The sequence below is a fragment of the Schistocerca gregaria genome, chromosome 1 (genome assembly GCF_023897955.1).
Source record: "Schistocerca gregaria isolate iqSchGreg1 chromosome 1, iqSchGreg1.2, whole genome shotgun sequence".
Lineage (NCBI taxonomy): Eukaryota > Metazoa > Arthropoda > Insecta > Orthoptera > Acrididae > Schistocerca > Schistocerca gregaria.
The window spans coordinates 754591371-754614758 of NC_064920.1; the positions used below are offsets into that span (position 1 = coordinate 754591371).

General features: G+C 40.3%; 1 protein-coding gene and 1 long non-coding RNA gene across 2 annotated transcripts in view; one reads left to right on the forward strand and one right to left on the reverse strand.

Annotated features, from left to right (window-relative positions):
- The first annotated feature begins 1867 nt into the window (after positions 1 to 1867).
- Positions 1868 to 23388, forward strand: part of LOC126267776 (phenylalanine--tRNA ligase beta subunit) — a 125058-nt gene continuing 103537 nt past the window's right edge. The window contains exon 1 of the mRNA XM_049973084.1: positions 1868 to 2682. Coding sequence (XP_049829041.1) covers positions 2625 to 2682 — 58 coding nt within the window. The 5' untranslated portion in view covers positions 1868 to 2624. The remainder of the gene's footprint in view (positions 2683 to 23388) is intronic.
- The window catches only part of LOC126267786 (uncharacterized), a 37317-nt gene continuing 17913 nt past the window's right edge, over positions 3985 to 23388 (reverse strand). Inside the window, exon 3 of the long non-coding RNA XR_007549049.1 lies at positions 3985 to 4333. This is a non-coding gene — a long non-coding RNA (uncharacterized LOC126267786). The remainder of the gene's footprint in view (positions 4334 to 23388) is intronic.

Below are 23388 nucleotides of genomic sequence, written 5' to 3' on the forward strand. Positions count from 1 at the left end.
CCTGGGACCGGACCGCAGCGACGCACGGATGCACGCCAAGACCATAGGATCCTACGCAGTGCCGTAGGGGACCGCACCGCCACTTGCCAGCAAATTAGGGACACTGTTGCTCCTGGGGTATCGGCGAGGACCATTCGCAACCGTCTCCATGAAGCTGGGCTACGGTCCCGCACACCGTTAGGCCGTCTTCCGCTCACGCCCCAACATCGTGCAGCCCGCCTCCAGTGGTGTCGCGACAGGCGTGAATGGAGGGACGAATGGAGATGTGTCGTCTTCAGCGATGAGAGTCGCTTCTGCCTTGGTGCCAATGATGGTCGTATGCGTGTTTGGCGCCGTGCAGGTGAGCGCCACAATCAGGACTGCATATGACCGAGGCACACATGGCCAACACCCGGCATCATGGTGTGGGGAGCGATCTCCTACACTGGCCGTACACCTCTGGTGATCGTCGAGGGGACACTGAATAGTGCACGGTACATCCCAACCGTCATCGAACCCATCGTTCTACCATTCCTAGACCGGCAAGGGAACTTGGTGTTCCAACAGGACAATGCAAGTCCGCATGTATCCCGTGCCACCCAACGTGCTCTAGAATGTGTAAGTCAACTACCCTGGCCAGCAAGATCTCCGGATCTGTCCCCCATTGAGCATGTTTGGGACTGGATGAAGCGTCGTCTCACGCAGTCTGCACGTCCAGCACGAACGCTGGTCCAACTGAGGCGCCAGGTGGAAATGGCATGGCAAGCCGTTCCACAGGACTACATCCAGCATCTCTACGATCGTGTCCATGGGAGAATAGCAGCCTGCATTGCTGCGAAATGTGGATATACACTGTACTAGTGCCGACATTGTGCATGCTCTGTTGCCTGTGTCTATGTGCCTGTGGTTCTGTCAGTGTGATCATGTGATGTATCTGACCCCAGGAATGTGTCAGTAAAGTTTCCCCTTCCTGGGACAATGAATTCACGGTGTTTTTATTTCAATTTCCAGGAGTATAGATTAACTACAGCGTGCACAGAGGCATTTAAACAATCATTCCCTCCACCCGTGAATGGAACAAGAAAAAGTCCAATTAACTCGTAGAGTGGGATGTACCGACTGCTATGCACTTCACAGTGATTCGCAGAGATATAGCTGTCGAGTCGATAGATGTAAGCGAATTTACATAACACGACGTGACGGACAGTGTGAATACATCCTGACATGATCGTACCACAGTGTAGTATATACAGTCGCGATTCTCACTGCTGTGAAAATTATTACCATCTGACACTCACTACTGGGAAGATTTTTACCATCTGACAGTTGGTGCGACGCTAGCGTCCCAAGTGATTAGAAAGCATGCGTAAAATTAAAAGTGGATACTAATCATTTTTCTAGTTAGTTAGCGAAGTAGTTATTAAATTTTAGCGTTTCAAGCGTTATTAAATTCTCAAGAGACATAAATGATCATGAAACACATGTGAAATAGCCGAATCTCCTTGATTCAGTGACGTAAGCTACAACTTAATGAGGGAGAAATACTTTCGAATATGTGTATGATTGCAGCTTACTCCACCGAAAACACGAAAATATAGACAATTATTTCATGCATGACAAAAATTTATTTCTTTTGTTGTCCTTAATATTACAGGCACTTTCCTTGACATGTAAGAACTTTTTAAGGAGTGTAATGTTTCGCGCAGTGTTAAATTTCACTCGTATTTTTAATACATACATTGTTTGTAAATGTAATTACTTTTGTTTCAAAAGTGAATGTGTTGAAGATTCTTGCCATTTGCGTCTTCGATGCAATGACAATAATAAAATTGGTTTCTTCTGTGTTGGAAACAGTTTTATGGCTTTTATTCTTTTATTATCACGTCTGTGTGTTTTTTCCTTCATCTACATATGTGGTAGCTTTACTGGTACGTCAAAAAATGTAGTTCTTTCATTACATACACTTTATATATGTTCCACGTTCACTGATTTGACTGGAATTGTTGCGATGAAAACTTAACGGTTTTGAGTAGATGTATGACGCCTTACAGGAAAAATGGGGGGGGGGCAGATGTGGAGTCTTCTTGTTGCTTTTGCAATTTATTGCGCTGCAATGGTTTGTAAAAACCATTCTACACACCAATATAAACATTTACATTTAAGATGCGCTTACACAAAATCTCGCCGAACTTAATGATTTAACTTCCTGGTCGCTTGATGCGTTCCAATTGCTGCGCGTAGCAAAAGTGAGATGGAGTGTCGCGACTGTTATGTTACACTTGACAGGACTGTGACGTGATGTTACGAACTGTGTGAATTATCGTCTTTCATTTCTTGTTTGTAGCAGACTTCCGACTCACTGTAAACTTATTACTAATGTAAAATTCATAGCAGAAACAAATATTATAAATATTACGTTCTCTGGTGGAAAATCAATCAATTTGACACAACCGAAGTTTTCGTCTGCTACCTTGTGCCCACGTATACAAACACGGATCTCTTTCGATACGGAGTATCTTTGGCAACTCTGCTGAAGGCGCATCTTTGAATGATAAAATATTGTGACGTGCAGTTGAGCCATGTGGTCAGTGTAAATATAAACATTAACAGTAGTGGAAGAAAATTGTTTTCGAAGAAGGACGAAAATGCCAACAATCGGCATCAAACGCGACTGGCTCTTCGAAGCTCTTGGAGAGAAATACAGTAAGTAATAGCGGACGATAAAAATTTACACAGTTTCTGCTTGGAAATGTCAGTACCTTGGTCAATATTTTGCTAGCCACCGGTATGTCATTGACATGAAATGGGACGATTTGCGCCTCTCAAAATAACAGAATGGTTTTTGTTTCCAATACATATCTTGCTACTGTGACATCGAAGTAAGTGTGGGATATTTCAAGATGCATGAGTATTTCATACACCGAGTCAGCTATTTATTGTTGTTCAACATAGTGATTCTCTCGTACTCCACAGATTACATGTCGCTAGTTCATATCACAAATTCTTTATGTGCAAAAGAATAATTGTTTACGTATTCTGTTGGTATCCGCCCACTAAAACCACATAAATTATAAATTGTCAGAAGTCATTTGACTACCAGTGCTGAATGAAATCGTACCAATCCATGCATTACGATCTTTGGCCGTATGCATCTTTGTTGTTCTTTCAAATCAACAACCCTTCAATTTATTTACTTTGCTGTTTAGACACTCATTGTTTCGATCTGTGTAATATTAACTGGTTTACTTATTTCGTTGTGTATTTGTTTAATTTTCCTGTTGGTGTGTTAACTATTGATTATTTTAATCATTCTGTAGATGATTATCTAGTCTACTTTCAATGTTTCCATGTCATGTTGTTCCATTAGTAGTTGAAGTTTATTAATGTCTTTATAGTAGTAAACTGTCATCAGCATAATGATTATTGCATAGGTACATATGTTCCATTAACACTCCGCTCTTACCCTTTGCACCAGTTTCACTTGATAAGTTACGTGTGCCTTCTGGTTTATGCCAAGTTGCAAAAATCTCAGGGAATTATTCAAACATAGATGGTGGAATATTGTGTGCTACAGGGACAAGAGATCTTGGTAATTGGGTTTATTTCTTTTTTTGTTAATTTTGTGTTATTTCGTGTGTGTATGTGGGGTGAGGGGTTTGCTTGGCACTGTTGTGTGGCTGACTATTGATTTAAAAGTAGTTATAAGCTAGGAACCTCTATGAATACTACTGTGTACTCATTGTGTAATACCTGCCCGGATAAATGGAGCTGTGTGGATGAACCCTTATTTCCGTAGCTGTCATGGCGCTTAAGAGAGGCTATTCAGTCTATAAAATAAACAAGTTAAAATTTGCTACAATGGGTTTCGTGGCCTACTAGTGAGCACACACACTCAGTCAACACAGAGGGCTTGGATGGATAGTTTACCAGAGCAAAATAAAATCTTGAAACTACAGATTTTTACCAAAATGTGTATTTAGTCATAAAAAGAGATGTTGTCCTCATTTTACGTTGAAATACTGTTAGAAGCCTTGAGAAAATACATCAAATCTTTAAAAAGATTAGAAATTACACCATTTTCATGGAATGTCAACATCCAATTAGGCAGAATGCCCATCATCTATGCAGGAAGTTGGTTAAGCATGCTGCCGCCCTTGAGAGTCACAATGAAATGAAAGACAGCAGTGGTGTCGTGGCCTGCTAAAGAAATAGTCCATATAGATCGTTATAAAGGTGAGTGGGATTAACGAAACTTTTAGTTCCACCTGCCTTCTTTGACCTGTGATATGATCAAGATTGTGGCGACCCATAGTAAGCATATTCAGTATGGTGACCACAACACTACTTATTACACCTGTAAATAAACATAAATAAGAGGTGAAATATTTAACTTGGGCAGTGAACTGAAATTAACAGGACAACTGTTAAAGTTTTGGCAAGGGATTAACTGTATATCCAACAATAAGAATAATTATGCCGCCCTGAAACAAGTATTGACCAAAACATGACAAGCATGAAATTCTTGACAATCAACCCAAACAAAAAAATTCAGAATACACATTATTGTTATCTGCAAGCCAGATACAAATTGAACGCCCGGTATGGCAAATTTCGCTTGAACTATATAACTCAAATGAAGACAGTGATACCAGAAACACCCATACAACTTAAAAACTGTTACCACATCTTTCACCCAACTTATATAGCCCAACTGTAAACCACAATCCTTCCAGTCCCCCTCCAGCTCCCTCTAAACTGACAAAACTGGACAACACCTACAACAGCCATCAGTGTAAATTAATAAATATCCTCAAGATAATACAAACTGATTAAGCATAAATGACAAAGTCCACATTGCAAAGAAAATTACTTATATAAACAAACTATATTCTTAAAATGAAATTGAAAAGATCACAAAATGTACTTACCAAGCACAGTCAAATACCAAAATAATCTGGGCATCACACACACACACACACACACACAATTCAAAAACCCATCCTGCTCAGACCATATTCCCGAAACACTGCCCCACTACCAGCTAATGCCCATCCCCAATAAAGTACCCACATAAAAATACCAATTAACATGTACACACACAATTCACAACTCCCTAACAGATAAACCACAAAAGCAAAACAGACACACCAGCCTAATGCCATATAAAACCCCTCTTCCTGCCACAAAACCCTAAACTGCATGGTGTCCCCCCCCCCCTTTCCCCCTTTCCCAGTTTAACTATCTACCTTCAGACTATACATTTTATGCACCAGCTTCTAACACATTTAAATGGACTTTAATTTTCAGTCACACTTTTCCGCCAACAATACTCGAGATGAGATTGCAGAGTCAAAGGGTACCTCTTGGACCCTTCCCCCCTACCTACCTCTTCACCCAACCCCCCTCCTCTCCCACCACAGATTTAACTGATCCCCAATAATCCTCAAAAGTGTTAGTGCCAGCCACAATTGAATAATCCTTAAACTCTGCAATGTGGTTTACAGTCAGATGCTGAAAACCCCTCTGACCCAAACCGTTATAGGAAGAACCACATTCTACAGATAACCCTCACTCCCTCTATAAAACCAAATAGGATAATGCTAATATCAACAGTATGTCAACAACACAATATCATGCAAGGCCAGCCTAGATTGCTCAAACCAGGAACCTCACCTAATTTATCTCAAAACATTATCTCAGTGACACCTCCACTCATGTGAGTCCCTTGCTTGTGAAAGAAGGAACTCTAGGAAACCTTATCGGCTCCCTACACTGGTGGCACCTAACACACACATCGAAAAAACTAAGTAACTGTAGAACGTTTGACATGAGCCATATCATCCCCCGCGGCAGATTCTAATGTCTAACTGCTAAATTTAAAAGTTGGATCCATAACTAGAAATGAATGACAAACATACAACATTCAATTTAACATTCGAACAAATTTCAAATGATAAACTAAGAGGTACAAAAATCAGAAATGAAAAAGCCATTAAGTAATGAAATTGAAAATTAGAAGTCAACAACCACTAAAAGGACAATGTACAGCACTGAAAAAAAAAAATCCAATGTGACAACCTTCAAAAAATTATCATACAACAGTGTAAAAATCCAGTATGACTGTACCATTACTCATAAATGGATTAGAAAAGCAAACATACAGTACTAGAATGTGCCATCACTAACAACATGCCCTCTACAAACACGATGTATTTCAAATATACTACATCCCCCTGACTACGTACAACACACTGCTGATGGGTGGATCACAGCTGTTGGCTGGCCCAGGTAAGGAAAATCATAAAAGGTATCATAGCTAAGTCAGAAAAAATGGTTTCCTTAACTTATAAATCGCTGACTTTTTTCAAATATGTCAAGGCAGCTTCTCTCCAGCTTATAATGTGATGATATTCTCCAAACCCAATATTTTGTTGTAAATGTTGATATTATGGGCATATTATTTTCCTTTGTAAAGGTCAAAAAATGTTTATTAGCCACCATGAGCCAGCTTGTGAAGGAGGAAATGTGTCTACTATCCATGCTCTGTGCAAAGTGCTTGGATGGTAAATCTGCATGTAGCCACAAAGAAAGGAAGATGCAAGAAATCAAGGTGACAAAATTGATGCCTTCTGTGGAAGCCAAAAAGCCTACAAGACAGTGAAGTCTCTTTCTTTTGGAGTAACCTTCACTTCATTTGAAAAGAAGCAAGACAAAAATTTGACATGCCTACTTAGTCTCAAACAAGTAACACTAACATGAATACATGTGTTTGCAAATTCACCTGAAAATATAGCCTAGCAGAAATAAAAACTAGTATAAAATCAGTGGCAGAGGGTATAGGCAAGTCACCAAAGATGACAACCAGTTGTAGGCAAAGAATATGAAAAAGGAAAAACCAAGAAAGGTGGAACCAAAGTCACCAGACCAGCCAATAGTTATTTTGTCAGGAAATAGTAATGATAAACTCCTTATCAGTGTATAGAACTGTAAATCAGTGGGAGGGAACCAAAAGGTTCATATATATCTGCCATGACCAATACAAACTCCTACCAAAGGTAAAAAGTGAAAGAGAGTGGTATAAAAAAATTCACTGATAAAATGGCCCTCACTCTAAATTGGAACATACTGGTTTCAGGATTCACATTAAGAAACTGAGACTGGTAACACAAGTAAGGCATTAGGTTTGCATCTACAGGAAACCCAAACCAAAGAATGGGGCCCCTGTTCTTAGAGCTTATATACTCCACAGAATGGATGACCTCGGTGGGAAGAGGGCTAAAGGTGCCACCGCCACATTCATTAATGTGGAATATCGCTCCTTACCTCTCCCATTTACCGAGCGAGCTGACGCAGTGGTTAGCACACTGGACTTGGATTCGGGAGGACGACGGTTCAATCCCACACCCGGCCATCCTGATTTATGTTTTCCGTGATTTCCCGAAATCGCTCCAGGCAAATGCCGGGATGGTTCCTTTGAAAAGGCACAGCCGACTTCTTTCCCCGTCCTTCCCTAATCCGATGAGACTGATGACCTCGCAGTTTGGTCTCTTCCCCCAAAACAACCCAACCTCTCCCATTAGATGTCAGCTTGCAAGCACTTGCTGCAACAGTGCATATGTTGTGTAGAATGGCCACGTGGACCTCAGTATCCTACCCATAAGACATTCTAGATAACCAATTTCAGAACCACATCATCACACAGTTCCCCCAACAATTTCTTCAAGTTTTAATGCATACAGTATGTTATGGGACTCTGTTGAAACATGTACATAGGACAGAGCCTTTGAGAGCCTTACACAAAAAAGAGAATTATCTCTTCAGAACATAAAATGGAGCACACACTTCAGTATTGCTACTAATTTCCCCAGCTCTCTCTGACAGCATTCATTGGAACTTGGTCCACAATTTGCACTTCAGGAAGCACTTCCCAACCTGGATACATCCAATAAATCGGGCACTGCCTGAAAGGAAGCTGCCTGAATGAATGATCAGCAAAACTTACTAGACACTATACGTTAACGAACTGTGTTTCAACACTGTGACAGTGTCCAAGAATGGCTGGATCACATTATGACAGTTATCCATGTTGCTGGTGCAGCCATTCCAAAGTCATTAGATCACCTGCAAAGATCATATGTCTCTTTGTGGAATCAGAGATAGCGGAGTGGCTCGTGACACTTGGAATGCAAATCAAGTCAACATTTACATTGGAAATCATCAGGAGTATTTCTGCAAGAGGCAGGCAGTGGCAGGACATTTTGCAGAAGTTCACATCTAGTCGTAATGCGTAGTATGCCAAGTTGTGGCAGTTTGCAGGTAATGTAAAGGAAATCCTTTTTTAAAATTTGTGAGAGAAACAGGAGACATCTTTGACTCTTCAAGGGATACATTCCTGATACCACTCCTGAATCTAGGGAAAGACTGAACTTGCCTGAGTGACTATTGTGGTGTTGCTCTTAAGAGCTGCATGGGATTTACCTTAAAACATATGGTGGATTGCCATCATGTGTGTTTCTCAAATACCAGCAGCTCCTCAGTGAGTTATAGTGTGAGCTCTGGAAATTGATAACCTTACCCTCCTGAAATTGTTTTAGCTTTGCAATGCAAACAACATGCCATAAGAGACTTTCTCAATCTTGATGAGGCCTACAATATCCCTTGGAGGCAAACCATCTTCAGTGAGAGATGACTACCCATATTTACATGATCATTTCTGCCACAGAGTTATTTCCTATCCAATCCAATCAGACCCATTGGTGCAAGACTATGGTGCCCAACAAGAAAGCAATATTTGTCATCTTACTTGCCATCATCATTTACAGCATAACATCTACAATAAGATAACTATGCCAGAGCTCATAATTTTTGTACAATTTTGTCCTTCTCCAATCCAGAAACAAATTTGTTGTCTTTTGCAACTGACATTTAAGAGATTAGAAAATTGACTGCATGCCGAATCTTAAAGATCTTGACTGTGTTCATGCCACTTGTGTGATCACCTTGAAAGTGACCTTCAGAGACTCAGTGAAAATTCTGGACATCAAATAAAAAAATAATACTAAAAAAAAAGGGCCTGCCACACTTGTAAAACTTGAAAACATGATCCTTCAGTGCACTCAATGCTTCAACTATGGGTCTATGGGAGTCTATATTGGGCAACTATTATGTGATACATGGCTTTTGTGTGGTCTACATTGCATTATCGATGCCTTGTGTGGGAGTCAGTTACAGCACATATAAAGATCTGAAATGTCACCTACTATGAGGGGATGAAAAAAACTGACTGGTTAAGACTAATACCTGTATTTTACTTGTTAATAATTGATGTTATTTTATATTTGTTCATTGTAGGTTAAACAGGTTTTTTGCATTTGTTATTGATTACCAATTTAAAAATCTGGCATATTAATTTGCGAAAGTTTTTGGTTTTCAAGTAAAACATTTTTTTACAAGCGAATAATGTTTATTCACAAAATTTCCATCGGTTTGAAGTACTGGATTTTTTTAGCCTGTGAGAAAAGCGATAAGTACTATTTTAATTACGATCATGACAGAAACAAGCAACAAACACGAGATAAGAATTGCTCCAGCATTGCTTGGACAATACTGTGCCTGTTGCCATGTGGTGTGGTCTGTTAGACAGTGCAGGTGCACATGAAGTGAGCAAACTGTACCCCCACCTGGTCTATTCAGCAGTTTTGCACTGTCATCTTCAGACATCAGTTGTCACAGAATGCCACTTCCCTAGTTTGGAAGGTGGAGACACAACAAACTTGCAACATTATATAAGGAGAAAACATCCATACTGTTCCTTGCAAGAGAAGGTAACTTTGATTAATGTACCTATAATTTTATTGCTATAAACTAGGGATTTCTGTTGAGGAGGACCAGATGAAACAAAAGGGGGAAAAGGTGTTGAGGTTCTGGAGGAATGTGGATGGATGTTGTCACCCTCAATCCAAATCGCAAAGATGTCATCAATGGCCGTGAACCAGGTGAGGGGTTTGAAAGTCTGTGTTGTTAAAGAAAGGATTCAAGGAGATGGCCCATGTAGATGGTAGGCACAGGATGGTGCCATGATGGTGCCCATTGCTGCACCCAAGATATGTTTGTTGGCGATGCCTTCAGCGGAGAAGTAATTGTGGGTGAGGATACAGTTGGTCGTGACAACTAGGAAGGAGGATGTTTGTTTGGAATCTGTTGGTCATTGGGAAAGACAGTGGTTCAATAGCTGCATTAGGGATGTTAGTGTAAAGAGAGGTGGTGTCAATAATGACTTTTAGCAGGGCATCATGTGGTAAAGGAACAGAAACTGTGGAGAGTTGGTGGAGGAAATGGTTGGTATCTTTTATACAGGTTGGTCCATTGATCGTGACCGGGCCAAATATCTCACGAAATAAGCGTCAAACGAAAAAACTACAAAGAACGAAACTTGTCTAGCTTGAAGGGGGAAACCAGATGGTGCTATGGTTGGCCCACTAGATGGCGCTGCCATAGGTCAAAAGGATATCAACAGCATTTTTTAAAATAGGAACCCCCATTTTTTATTACATATTCATGTCATACATAAAGAAATATGACTGTTTTAGTTGGACCACTTTTTTTGCTTTGTGATAGATGGCGCTAATAGTCACAAACATATGACTCATAATTTTAGACAAACAGTTGGTAACAGGTAGGCTTCTTAAATTAAAATACAGAATGTAGGTATGTTTGAACATTTAATTTCGGTTGTTCCAATGTGATACATGTACCTTTGTGAACTTATCATTTCTGAGAACGCATGCTGTTACAATGTGATTACCTGTAAATACCACATTATTGCAATAAATGCTCAAAATGATGTTCGCCAACCTCAATGCATTTGGCAATACGTGTAACGATATTCCTCTCAACAGCAAGTAGTTCGCCTTCCGTAATGTTAACACATGCATTGACAATGCGCTGACGCATGTTGTCAGGCATTGTTGGTGGATCACAATAGCAAATATCCTTTAACTTTCACCTCAGAAAGAAATCCGGGGATGTCAGATCTGGTGAACGTATGGGCCATCATATGGTGCTTCGACGACCAATCCATCTGTCATGAAATATCCTATTCAATATTGCTTCAACCACACACGAGCTATGTGCTGGACACCCATCATGTTGGAAGTACATCGCCATTCTGTAATGCAGTGAAACATCTTGTAGTAACATTGGTAGAACATTACATAGGAAATCAGCCTACATTGCACCATTTAGATTGTCATCGATAAAATACCGTCCGCACTGTCGGAATGTTAGGTGATACCACGTACTTATATGTTTGTGACTATTACAGCACCGTCTATCACAAAGCGAAAAAAGTGGTCCAACTAAAACGTTCATATTTCTTTACATAGTACACAAATATGTAATAAAAAGTGGGGGTTCCTATTAAAAAAAATGCAGTTGATATCCATTTGACCTATGGTAGTGCCATCTAGCGGGTCAACCATAGCGCCATCTGGTTTTCCCCTTCAAGCTAGATAAGTTTCGTTCTTTGTAGTTTTTTAGTTTGATGCTTATTTTGTGAGATATTTGGCCCGGTCACTATCAATGGACCACCCTGTATAAGAGGGTAGGTTGCAGGTAGTAGGTCTATGACAAACTTTGGCCAAGAAACAGCTGGTCCACCCAGTTGCTGAGCACGCTGCCCAGCACAGTGTTCTTCATTTTAATGACTGCTTCACAGCCCGTGCCATCAGGATTCTTTCTACCAACACCAGCTTTTCTGAATTGCACAGCTGGGAACTCTCCCTGCAGTATCTGATACATTCCCATAATCCTCCTGGTCTCAATTCAGTAGTCATTGTCCTGCTACCACATATCCCCTTCATCCCCTTCCGTGTTCCCATTCGTGCACTACAGTGATGAAGTGGGGATTTTCTCATATGACCATTTCACAAGTGTACTATGAATATCAGGAATCCGGTAAAACATCAAACCTCCAACATCGCTGTGGCCAGAAAAAGGTCCTGCGAGAAAGAGACAAACGATGACTGAAGAGAATTGTTCAGTGTGACAGAAATGCAACAGGGTTTGATACCAGATGTCTCAAAGGCAATTGTGGCACATATTTCTGTCATTCGCATTCTTTAACAGTGGCTTACATAGTGTGTGACGGATTGGTAGAAATCTGACCAGTGGTACTGTCTGTAGCCTTCAGTAATACCAGGTGACTGGACATTGAAGCTTTGTGGAAATACTTTAGGATAGTTGGCTGTAGATGGGCTGGGATGATGAGCAGCCATTTTCACCACATTGGATTGTAGTTCCATTTATACAGTGCTCTGTTTATTAATATAAATTTTCCTTTGGTCAGTTCCTCCTCTTTCAAGGCTTCTTTGTTTTCAGCAGTGGTGTATCTTCCCTCCTTTCAGCAGTAATGTCATTTAATGAAGTGATGTTTGCGATTTCATCCATTCTACTGTGTTGCACCGAAGTTGGCGTCCTTGTGTTTGTGTCTGCATTTGTATGCCACTATGATGTCATACTTCTGAAGTCTCAGTGCCCATCTCACCAATCAACCCGACATATACTTCGGGACAGTCAGCCAGCATAGGGATGATGGCCTGTCAAAAAGCTAAATGTTTTGCCAAATAAATTTTAGACTCATAGAGGCTGGTTAGGGTTTTGAAGGCAATTTTTTCATAGTCGACATCGACAACCTTGATCTGCCAATAGCTTGTGTGGGTGTCTTGGCTCCTTTCTATTAGTTCAGGCTATCATCATTGCGCAGCAGTGGTTAATCTTTCTTCATGGTTTTGTTGGTAATTGACATAGAAATGCTCTGTGCCATCCTGCTTCTTCATTGGGCCACAGGAGAGGACCACATACTCCCTGAAGATTCATTGATGTTATGTTCCATCATCTCCTCTTCCTTCCAGATTATTCATCATTCAGCAGGTGGTGCATATGAGCGGTGACTAGTTGATGGATGATCCCCAGTATTGGTAGGATATTTTACTGTGGGTTACTTGGTCTGTTTTTTTTTTTTTCCATTCTGGATCTGAAAGCATCAAAAAATTGACGCAGGATGGCTCTCTCTCACTGACGGTGTTCTTTGGCCAGGCCAGATCTTATTGACAATTTGACAGTAGTTTCCTCCCCTATGTTGTCTGTAGTGGTAGTAGAGCAAGATTCTTCATAGATGATACTAAGGTGCCATTCCTGGACTGATTTGGCTGTCCCTATGCACATACCCTTAGGAATGAGTTGTGGATGCTCATGACAATTAGTGATTCAAAGTTATTCTTGACCATCCTCAGTGATTATGATCATCACTGGTTTGTAGGTTACCTTTGTGAGCCTCAGTAGTTTATTTGCAGTTGACAGAAGCATCACAGTTCAGCTGAGCACCTCGATTGGTGACTGGAATTCCTTCTGTTGATAGTGGAATGACAATGTCTTCATTGGTAAAACCTCATGCAGAACAGTCTTTGTTATGAGTCCTTGTTGGAATAGTTTTGTCAATCTGGACCCTAGACCTTCCTGTCTATGGCTGATTGTGAACCTTTCAAGAAGTGTCCCATCTAAGATAACATTGTAACTACTTTCTGTTAAAATGAGAGATTCGGTGGGCTGTCTTCCGTCATTGATAGTTATTCATGCAGTATGTGTTCCTGTCAGCTGGTCATATTTCCCATTTGTGACTTTCAGCACAGTCACTTTCACATCATGTAATACAGTCTTGTTTAGCTGATGACAATAAGCATCTGACATTACAGAAAAGGAAGCCCCTGAGTTGACTAGCACTCATACAGGTTGGCTATTGGTGACATTTCCTGACATCTTTGTGTCTGCTATCATGAATGGTTCGCATCTGTGCTGCCACACCTCCGTAGATGGTTGCCTTTTTCAGTTTCCTGAAGTCAGGCCCGCATCTTGTGGTCGTGCGGTAGCGTTCTCACTTCCCACGCCCGGGTTCCCGGGTTCGATTCCCGGCGGGGTCAGGGATTTTCTCTGCCTCATGATGGCTGGGTGTTGTGTGCTGTCCTTAGGTTAGTTAGGTTTAAGTAGTTCTAAGTTCTAGGGGACTGATGACCATAGATGTTAAGTCCCATAGTGCTCAGAGCCATTTGAACGTGAAGTCAGTGGCTAGATGAGCGGCTGGTACCTCTGCACGGCAACCTGTTGAAGAGCGATCTTATCCAGGGTACAGTAATGGGCTTTGTCACAGGTCGACTATAATTGTCTGTAGATATCTGGCGTTAATAGGACTGATCTCTGGCGGTATAATAGTTGTGGAAATTTCATTTTCTTTATATGGGGTAGCATACAGTGTTTCCTGGGGTCCATAGTGGAAACATACCTGCTTGTTGTCCTCTGGCCTCTAAATGTCTGTTCTTCCGTGGGCCATAGTACTTGGCAGAGGAGTTGGTTGCAGTTGCATTGGTTGGATGTTTATTTGTTGTTTGATAGTTGCAGCATAAATTCAAGTAGGCAGAATCCATTCTCCATGGAACATTCGACTAATTATGAAAATTGGTGCTAACGATCATTAAGCCTATTCTTTGATATTCTTTGATGCATCAAGTTGACATTCATGTCTGTTGGCTCGTATGTACTCAATCTGACACTTCTAGTTGCCATACAGTGCTGTATCTCTTCTCTTACTATCTGGTGTATGGGAGAGGTGAGCTCATGGACCACCAACTGCTATAGGGACCACATTCAGCAGATGGTCAAACCTCTTCCATCCAGCTCTTTTCTGGTGTCTTTCTTCTGTTTACTGGCACCACTTGATGAATTCCTGTGTTGTTGATGTCCTTTGCCAAAGAGCGTAAGTACATGTCTTCTGTGACCCCTTTTAATCGGCTGTGAGATTTTGTCAGCGTCTGTCATATTTGTATTCGTGATGTGGTATAGGACCGAAACATTCTGTGTGTAGAACTGTTTCATTTTACAAAGGCGGGACCTGTTCTTTAATTTCTTGTTAGCCAAGGAAACTTGCTGATGATTGTCACAAATCATTTTCTTCAGTTCGGCCAGGAATTTGTCCCAGCTATTGAGCTTCCCTTCATTGTTTGTGAACCACTGATGGTGTGAGTAATTAAAATTAAAGTACACATTTTCTGAACACACTGTGTTGTCTCACCAGTTGTATTTGGCAATTCAGTCGAATCCTTTCAACCATCTTGTTGGTTCCTGACCAGCATTTCCGGAGAACACTAATGTATGCCTGATGTGCAGCTGACTTACTGGTGGTTTGGAATTCACCTGTCTCCTGAATATATAGATCTGAGGAACATGTTTTGCTTGCATTCTGTTTCTCGTCCATGTAGGTGATGGTTTTTCCGTCATCTAGTTGGAGTCATGGTGATGTAGGTGTTCTGAAGTACCTGGTATCTACACCAAGCTACATCATGTCAAAACTGCAATCAAGTCCAAATCTGAAGGCAAGGTCATCATTGAAGTAGAACACTTTAGAGCTCAAAGCATGTTGATTACTGACGCCATTGTAGAGCCAGAACAGAACTGACCTCCTGGATGGAGAATGCTGCTATTTATAGAAAACATCGTCCAATATTCCAGAATGTGTAAACAATACAACATAAGATATTTCAAGAACCTTCCAGAAGTGATAAATACTAAATAACAAATAATTGCAGTTGGTCTGGTATCAATTGGCAGTCTGCAGGGTGCCAGCCAGCAGTGCTAACTAATACGCCATGCTGCATGTGTCACATCTTGCAACAATATTTTCAGTGTAATATAAGTGCTACAGAGCTTCTAGTGGCAGCAGATATTCTTCCATAATCATGAAGCCAAGTCAGGAGACAGCTCTTACGAGAGAAATGCCATACTATCAGTAGGAGGAAGGAGATAATCAGGGAGAATGCCTGTATTGCAGTCGAAGGTTATCAACAAGACAAAGGATGAAGGGAAGGGGAGAGATTTCTGAAACCGATGTCCACACTTCAGCAGTATTTGAATGGTTACAGCAGTAACATTGAAGAGTGTAAGATACTAGCACAGTTGAAGTCTGTCTTCATATATTTACAGCACACACTTCGAGCCTTCAGATTCCTTGTTTGTTAGCGTATATGAGGTTTATAGGAATAATGACCTCAATAGTGAAAAGGCAAATCGTAGAGTATTGTTATCTTCATGTGAATCTCACCACACTTAGCACTTGACTACAAGCTATGGCTGTATCACTACATATTTTACATATAATAACAGTATGCTGTGTTTACTTGCCCTATCATATTGATAGTGAAGTGCACACAGACTTCATTCAAGAACTTCTCCAACAATGTCTCATATTTAGATATGTTAGAACTCAATGCGCTTTGAGGCTCTTCCACCGCCCTCACCCGGAGTCAAGTTTTAGAAAACCTGCTTCTGTTGGAAGACTTGTCTTCTAACTGCTGGTAAAATGAGACATTTCATTACTGCATGGGGATCATTCTCCATCATAGGGACTTCACAACCTACCTTTGCAGATGCTGCTTATGAGAAGTGATATTGACTTAAAGTCTAGTGACCAGTTCCTTATTCTTATTCACCCAAAACAAGGGTCATTATCTAACTCGGAGAGCAGTGACAGCAGCAAAAATAGGTATTCGGGGAAACTAACTGGATGCTGTACAGCCAGCTGCCTGTGATGAACATCATGGCAGTATTTAGAGTGGGTTTACTGTGTGACATAGATCTTCCACAAAGCTACTGATGCAGCCATCCTGAAATCAGGGGCTTATTTTAGGAGACAGCCAGTTCTGTGGTGAAACAGCAATTGCCAGTGAACACTGAGTAGCAGGAGAGTGTTGCTGTGAAGACTCAGAAACAGTAAATCTGCAATGTTTTGAGTAAAGAGAAAGGCTAAAGCTGCCATCATGATTGGCCTTTAGTAAGCATGGTTCTGTTGGAGGTGGTGTGCCTTAACTTTCCTCTCACCTGTGGACTGACTTACCTAACCAGTTATAGGGGGGCCTACTGCTTAACATGGATTCCGAACCACAGAGCCAGTCAGCATTTTTCACTTGAACAGACATCAATAAAGGTAAAAGAAGTGATAAGTGACAAAGTAAATATCTTGGGTGTGACTGACGACTGAACACAAGACCTTTGGTTGATTAGTTAGTTCATTACTTTGTTAGTTATTTACTTACTGAATTACATGTTCCATAATCATTTGTTTCTTTTAATTAAATGATGTGGAATGAGTCGGTTTACAGGTATACTTGATGCATGATGATCGTTAAGATTAAAGAACATATTAAGCTGCATTAGTAGCTGAGGCTAAATCCAGTAAGACTGAAGAGGCCAAAACCATATTAATAACTGGAGCCATAGTCTGCCACTATTACTACTGAGTCAGTTTTTCGTAAATCAAAGAAGATTAAAGAGACCAAAACATCAATGGATGTGGTGTATAAAACGTCCCACTTCCTCAACAAAAGCATGCTAACCAGTAAGGATGATTTCTGGGAGAGTATGATTGTCTGCTCACTGCTGTACAACTTTCTATTTTGCACTCCAGAAGTTATTGCCCAGATGGTGATAGAACCATCAGATCAGCTATACCAGCTGAAGTCCCAATGATACCTCATCTAGGATAGATATGCATTTCTGCACTCAATATTACTGGTGTAGGCCTGTTCAATAGCCCTTGATGAGTAGTAATCGGCTCAAATCCAGGTGGTGGCAAGAAGTTTCACCTTGTATTTGGCCATCAAAGTGAGGAGAAGTAGTGATGTAAGATTCTTGATCAGCAGGTTTTGTTCCAGTATCTTGCATTGAAGTCCATACATCTCTGCAGTGTACAATAAAGTGCTTGACACTCTTGATGGTGGTCTATCTTTGGGATGGATATGTTAATCTTGGAGCCCCACTTGTTTCTGGCCTAGAGGAGTAGACTGTGCTGGCACTAGGTTTCACCCTACCCCTTCTCTTATCAATAACAACACAAACTTGACTCTACACTATATATATACATACATCCATTACTGTCATGTACACTCATCTGATACACATTCATTACTGTCATTTGCATTCATCTGATACTTTTAAACACAACTTTCATACTTTCATGTATGGGGAAGAAAACATTTTCCAATTCCGAACCACAGGGCCGGTCAGCATTTTTCACTTGAACAGACATCGATAAAGGTGAAAGAAGTGATAAGTGACAAACAACAACTTCTCATCATCTCCGAGCCAACAATATTGTGTGACTCTAACTTCTTTGTGACAAATAAAATTCAATACAGCATAAAATAATTAAGAAAGAGGGTGAAAAAGGCATTTACACATATAATGAAAACATAATATTTTTTATTTATTTATTCGAGTGAACTTATACATTGCAGTAAATAAATTAAAAATTATAGTAAACTTTTAAAAACCTAAAAAAGGAACAGAATGTCTATTTTGTTCATTGCACTTTTTTTTAAATTGCTGATGTAGGTCACCATTGGCCAGTCATGCCTTGTCCATTAAGCAAAAAGAATATGATTAATAATTAATTCTAGTTTAATGAGACTGCTACTGAGAATTCCTTCATGTGGGCAATTCTACAGTAGGGACAGCTCAGATGGAGTTTTGTACCATGGCACATGGACTGCAAGTTTGATGACATCTCACCACTTTCCTGGTGTACATGTCACCATCTGTGCTTTCCTGTGTGACAGATATTTGCTCTGTAAGATACTTCTACTACTGAACGGATTGAAACTTATTCAATTAATATACTGGAATGCAGATGGGTGACGTCTTCAGCAATTGCTGATATTTCGACATGTGCACATCCAGTCATTTTAAAGGCACAAATGCAGTCTCCTAAGTTATTTGAAAATTTTATACATCGGGAGATTCTCAAGTTTTTCACTGAGTCGTTCTTATCTGCAAGTCATGTGTCTTCATTGTTTTCAGATCACATCAGTTGGCACCAGCAGAGTTTCAGACAGAATGTTCCAGTGGGTCTCAAAAGGAATCACAATGTTGTCCAAGAAGGTCTCAAAATGTCTCCTTGCTCTCTGCCCATCAGCTTATAAAAGCATGGTGCCTACCACTTTCTCCTGTCTCGGAGTGTCAAATCAGGATTATTCATGCATTTGGGCAGAATTGTTTCATTATTATTGTTGTTATTTCATCTCCAGTCTTTTTGCCAGTTCATCTTTTTCCTCTCACTATCAACATATGCAGAAAGTATTCCCAACTTCACTAAACTGCTTCCACATTATTTTTTTTTCCTGGTGGAGACTGGAAGTCAGATTCCTGTGGCAATTACTTGCTTGAAGCTAGTAATCCATCCCTTTGAAGTTTGAAAATCCTGCTGCCCAGCTTATTGCAAATGTCTGCAACCACTGTTACACCTTGTGTCTATTTCTGAAGACTGTGTTGAATTAACATGAAAATCAGCTTATAGAATTGTAAGTTGTTATATGGCATTGTGGGATATGGCTAATCATGGCCAGAGTGTGGCTGGCTGTTCCATTGCTTGAATCTCCTTGTTAATTGTTGGAGCGTTGTACTTGTGATTGCCAGTCTTTGGTTGTGAGGAGAGGAATTTTAATTATGTACTGTGGCATTCACTGCACAGACCCATTCATTACAAGTATGATGCACCCCCACAGCCTGTGATCAAAAGAGCTCACCTTGCTGCTTTTAGCAGAAATTAGACTGATGCTACGCATTACTTTGACTCAAGGAAAGGAAGCCATTTTAATAATGTGCCCTGAAATACAGGGTGTTACAAAAAAGGTACGCCCAAAGTTTCAGGAAGCATTCCTCACACACAAAGAAAGAAAATATGTTATGTGGACATGTGTCCGGAAACACTTACTTTCCATGTTAGAGCTCATTTTATTACTTTTCTTCAAATCACATTAATCATGGAATGGAAACACACAGCAACAGAATGTACCAGCTTGACTTCAAACACTTTGTTACAGGAAATGTTCAAAATGTCCTCCGTTAGCGAGGATACATGCATCCACCCTCTGTCGCATGGAATACCTGATGCGCTGATGCAGCCCTGGAGAATGGCATATTGTATCACAGCCGTCCACAATATGAGCATGAAGAGTCTCTACATTTGGTACCCGGGGTTGCGTAGACAAGAGCTTTCAAATGCCCCCATAAATGAAAGTCAAGAGGGCTGAGGTCAGGAGAGCGTGGAGGCAATGGAATTGGTCCGCCTCTACCAATCCATCGGTCACCGAATCTGTTGTTGAGAAGCATACGAACACTTCGACTGAAATGTGCAAGCGCTCCATCGTGCATGAACCACATGTTGTGTCGTACTTGTAAAGGCACATGTTCTAGCAGCGCAGGTAGAGTATCCCGTATGAAATCATGATAACGTGCTCCATTGAGCTCTAACATGGAAAGTAAGGGTTTCCGGACACATGTCCACATAACATCTTTTCTTTATTTGCGTGTGAGAAATATTTCTTGGAAGTTTGGCCGTACCTTTTTGTAACACCCTGTAGAGTATTTGTACATTCTTCTCTACAGTCTACCGCCGCCCTTATAAAGAATGTTCTATGGGAATATACAGTTGTTGTAGAAATGTATAGTATTCTAAATTTCAGCAAAGGTATTGCAGTGTGCAAAGAATTTACGCACACCCCAGTGGCAGAGGAGGAGGAGGAGGACTGGGTAGGAAGAGTGGGTAGGTAGTAGTAGTACCATATGCACACATGCATTTAATGGCTCAAATAAAGAAATAGTAGGAAAGACAGCAGCTTTTACTCTTAACTTTGATTGTTCAACATTGGCAGAATACCATAAAGGAGGGTTTACCTATCAAAGTTATAACCCTCTGTCTCAGATCCCACACATTGTTGCAATTATCAGAAGTCCCGACACACAGCAATTGAATATGGAAACAAAGAAACATGTGGAAGATGTGAATCAGTTGCACATTAGCTGGGAACACCCTGTGTGTTTTGTGTTAATTTCTCTGATAGTTGCTCATTGTGGAGCAAGAACTGTCTTGCGTTTGCTTAGAAGCAAAAAAATTAAGGATTGAAAATCATTGAACAAATACATCATGTTAAAGCATGGAAGGCATTTAAAGCAGTTAAGTCTGTAGTATAACCTACATCATTTACCTTGACACTCAAGTAAATCGCCGCAAATGCATATAGTGTCGCATAGACAGAAATTGATATTGCTGTAAATACTACCTGTATGACCTACAACAGAAATTCCACACTTGCCAGCAAGGAATTTAGAAACCACCATAATTAAAACAAAAGTTAACATTAAGTATAAAAAGTGTCTGGTGTGGAATCACCACCTTATGCCAGCTCAAGTATTGCTATGTTAACTTGTACCTCCTCTCTCTAATAAAAGAAAGTGTTGGCCAGGAAATGTAAACATAAAAAGGGTGAGAACAAGCTAGCAGGAATCTACAGTAGACAGATGCAGCTACAAAATGGAACTTGATGTACATAACATGGAATCATTAAGTGTTGAAAGCACTTTCTTCCAACACCTTAGACTCACCATCTAGACAGCTTTCATTATGCAGTAGAATGTAAATGGATTCAGAGTGTGGGTGGGAGCATTGAAGCTCTTTGCTCATGGAAGACCATTATACATGTGTCTTTGGGAGGAACAATTTAAAGATACTAATCTACCTATTATATGGGGATAAAATCTTCACAAAATGAATGAGGTGGGTGTTGATAGTGCCAAAGATGGCATTGTTGTGTTTGCTAATGACACCTACCACATCTCACCAATCTTTCTCTCTTGCTTGCACAAACACATGTCCCTCCCGTGACACCCCCCCCCCCCCCCCCCCACACACACACACACATACACAAAACTGTGTTAATACACTAACAACTACCTTCTTATATTATTTTATATTATTTAGTTACTACTTGCACTAGAGAACCAACTAGTCACTCACTACTGGAATGTGTACCAAAATAAAGAGATATTTTAGTGTGCACAAATTGGCTGGTCAATCCAGTATGTGTCTGTGACTAATAGACCTTTGTTATAATTTTGTTTGTATTTGAAATATTTATTTATTTGAATCAAAAGCAAATCCAATATATCATAATTATGATTAAAAACAAAAGAGAGAAATAATTACTAAGCTGCACTATTGTTACCCAAAATCTCGCAACATCAGTTTTACAGAACCACACAATCACTTGAGAATGGTGTAGAAGGCTGAAACTAGTTGTGACTAAATAAAATTAATAGAGCAAAAGTGCAAAATGTCACAGTCTTTTAATAAATTCATTGCCTTGGTACCCACTATGAAAAAAAGAAATGGAAAAAAAGAACCACACATCAATTATACTTGGAGTCACGAGCAGGTCATCATCTTCTGTGCAAGACACAGGGAATAGCTGACAGACCAATACGTGTTCCATGGTGTGTTTGTCTCCATAGTCACTTTTGGTGGTATCCACAGAGAAGTACCGTTTCTTGAGGCTAGTCCTGGCTCATCCAATTCCAGACTGAAGCCAGTTGAGTGGCCTCCACATGATCCAGCTCTGTTCACATCCAGGTGGGATGGTCTTCTAAGGAGGTGGTCAGGTTCACTTATTCTGGAATCAAGAAATGCACATTTTTATCCCTTGTTGTAGCTGCCGTTTGCAATACTGAATTTGTCTTGATGTAACTTTTTATGGATCTCAGATTTCAGGCTACTGGTATGTGTCTGTGTAATGGATGGTTTTGTTGATAAACCTGATTGTTCTTTCCACATTAGCAGCTACTTCATTACAAATATCTGGTGGTGCTATGCCTGTGATCTTGTAAAGTTTTACAAATGGCATAGGTTCCAAACATCCTATAGTAAGTGTACATGTTTTGTTTGTTGCCCTGCTGATTTGGCCAAGAGACCTTCTTTTTTCTTTTCTTTCCAAGCACCAATGTTATCAGTGTGCTCAAATACTTGCTGATGTATGAACATTGTTTTATCTGAATTGTCCTTAATCACATGTGTCATTCACCCCTTGCTGTGGGCTCCACATTGTGGAATGGAAAATATTGAAATTCCATCCAGACATTCCTTTGGAAAAAAAGTGCAGCTGGTTTATGTTCATGGATTGCAGGAATGCAGTCACATTAATATCATCAGAAATGAAAGTGGTTGACTGAAGAAAAGTTGTACCACAAAAGGCTCAACTACAAAAAACAAACCCAAAATGTAGTTGTTTTATAATGTACCTGCTAATTTCCTTTTTTAATATTGTTCTATTGTAATAGCAGCTTTTGAAACAGGAGTAAATTAAATTTTCTTCTTTCATTTGTGACGTGGCACATTTTTGTTTTTATTTTTTCTATCTACGGTGGTGGTGAAAATCCTTGATGTAACTGCAGTGTCAGAAAAATGAAACTGGCCTAGACCGTATAGCAATGCACATAAATGTATGTGTACTCTGTAACCAAACAATGGAAATTCCA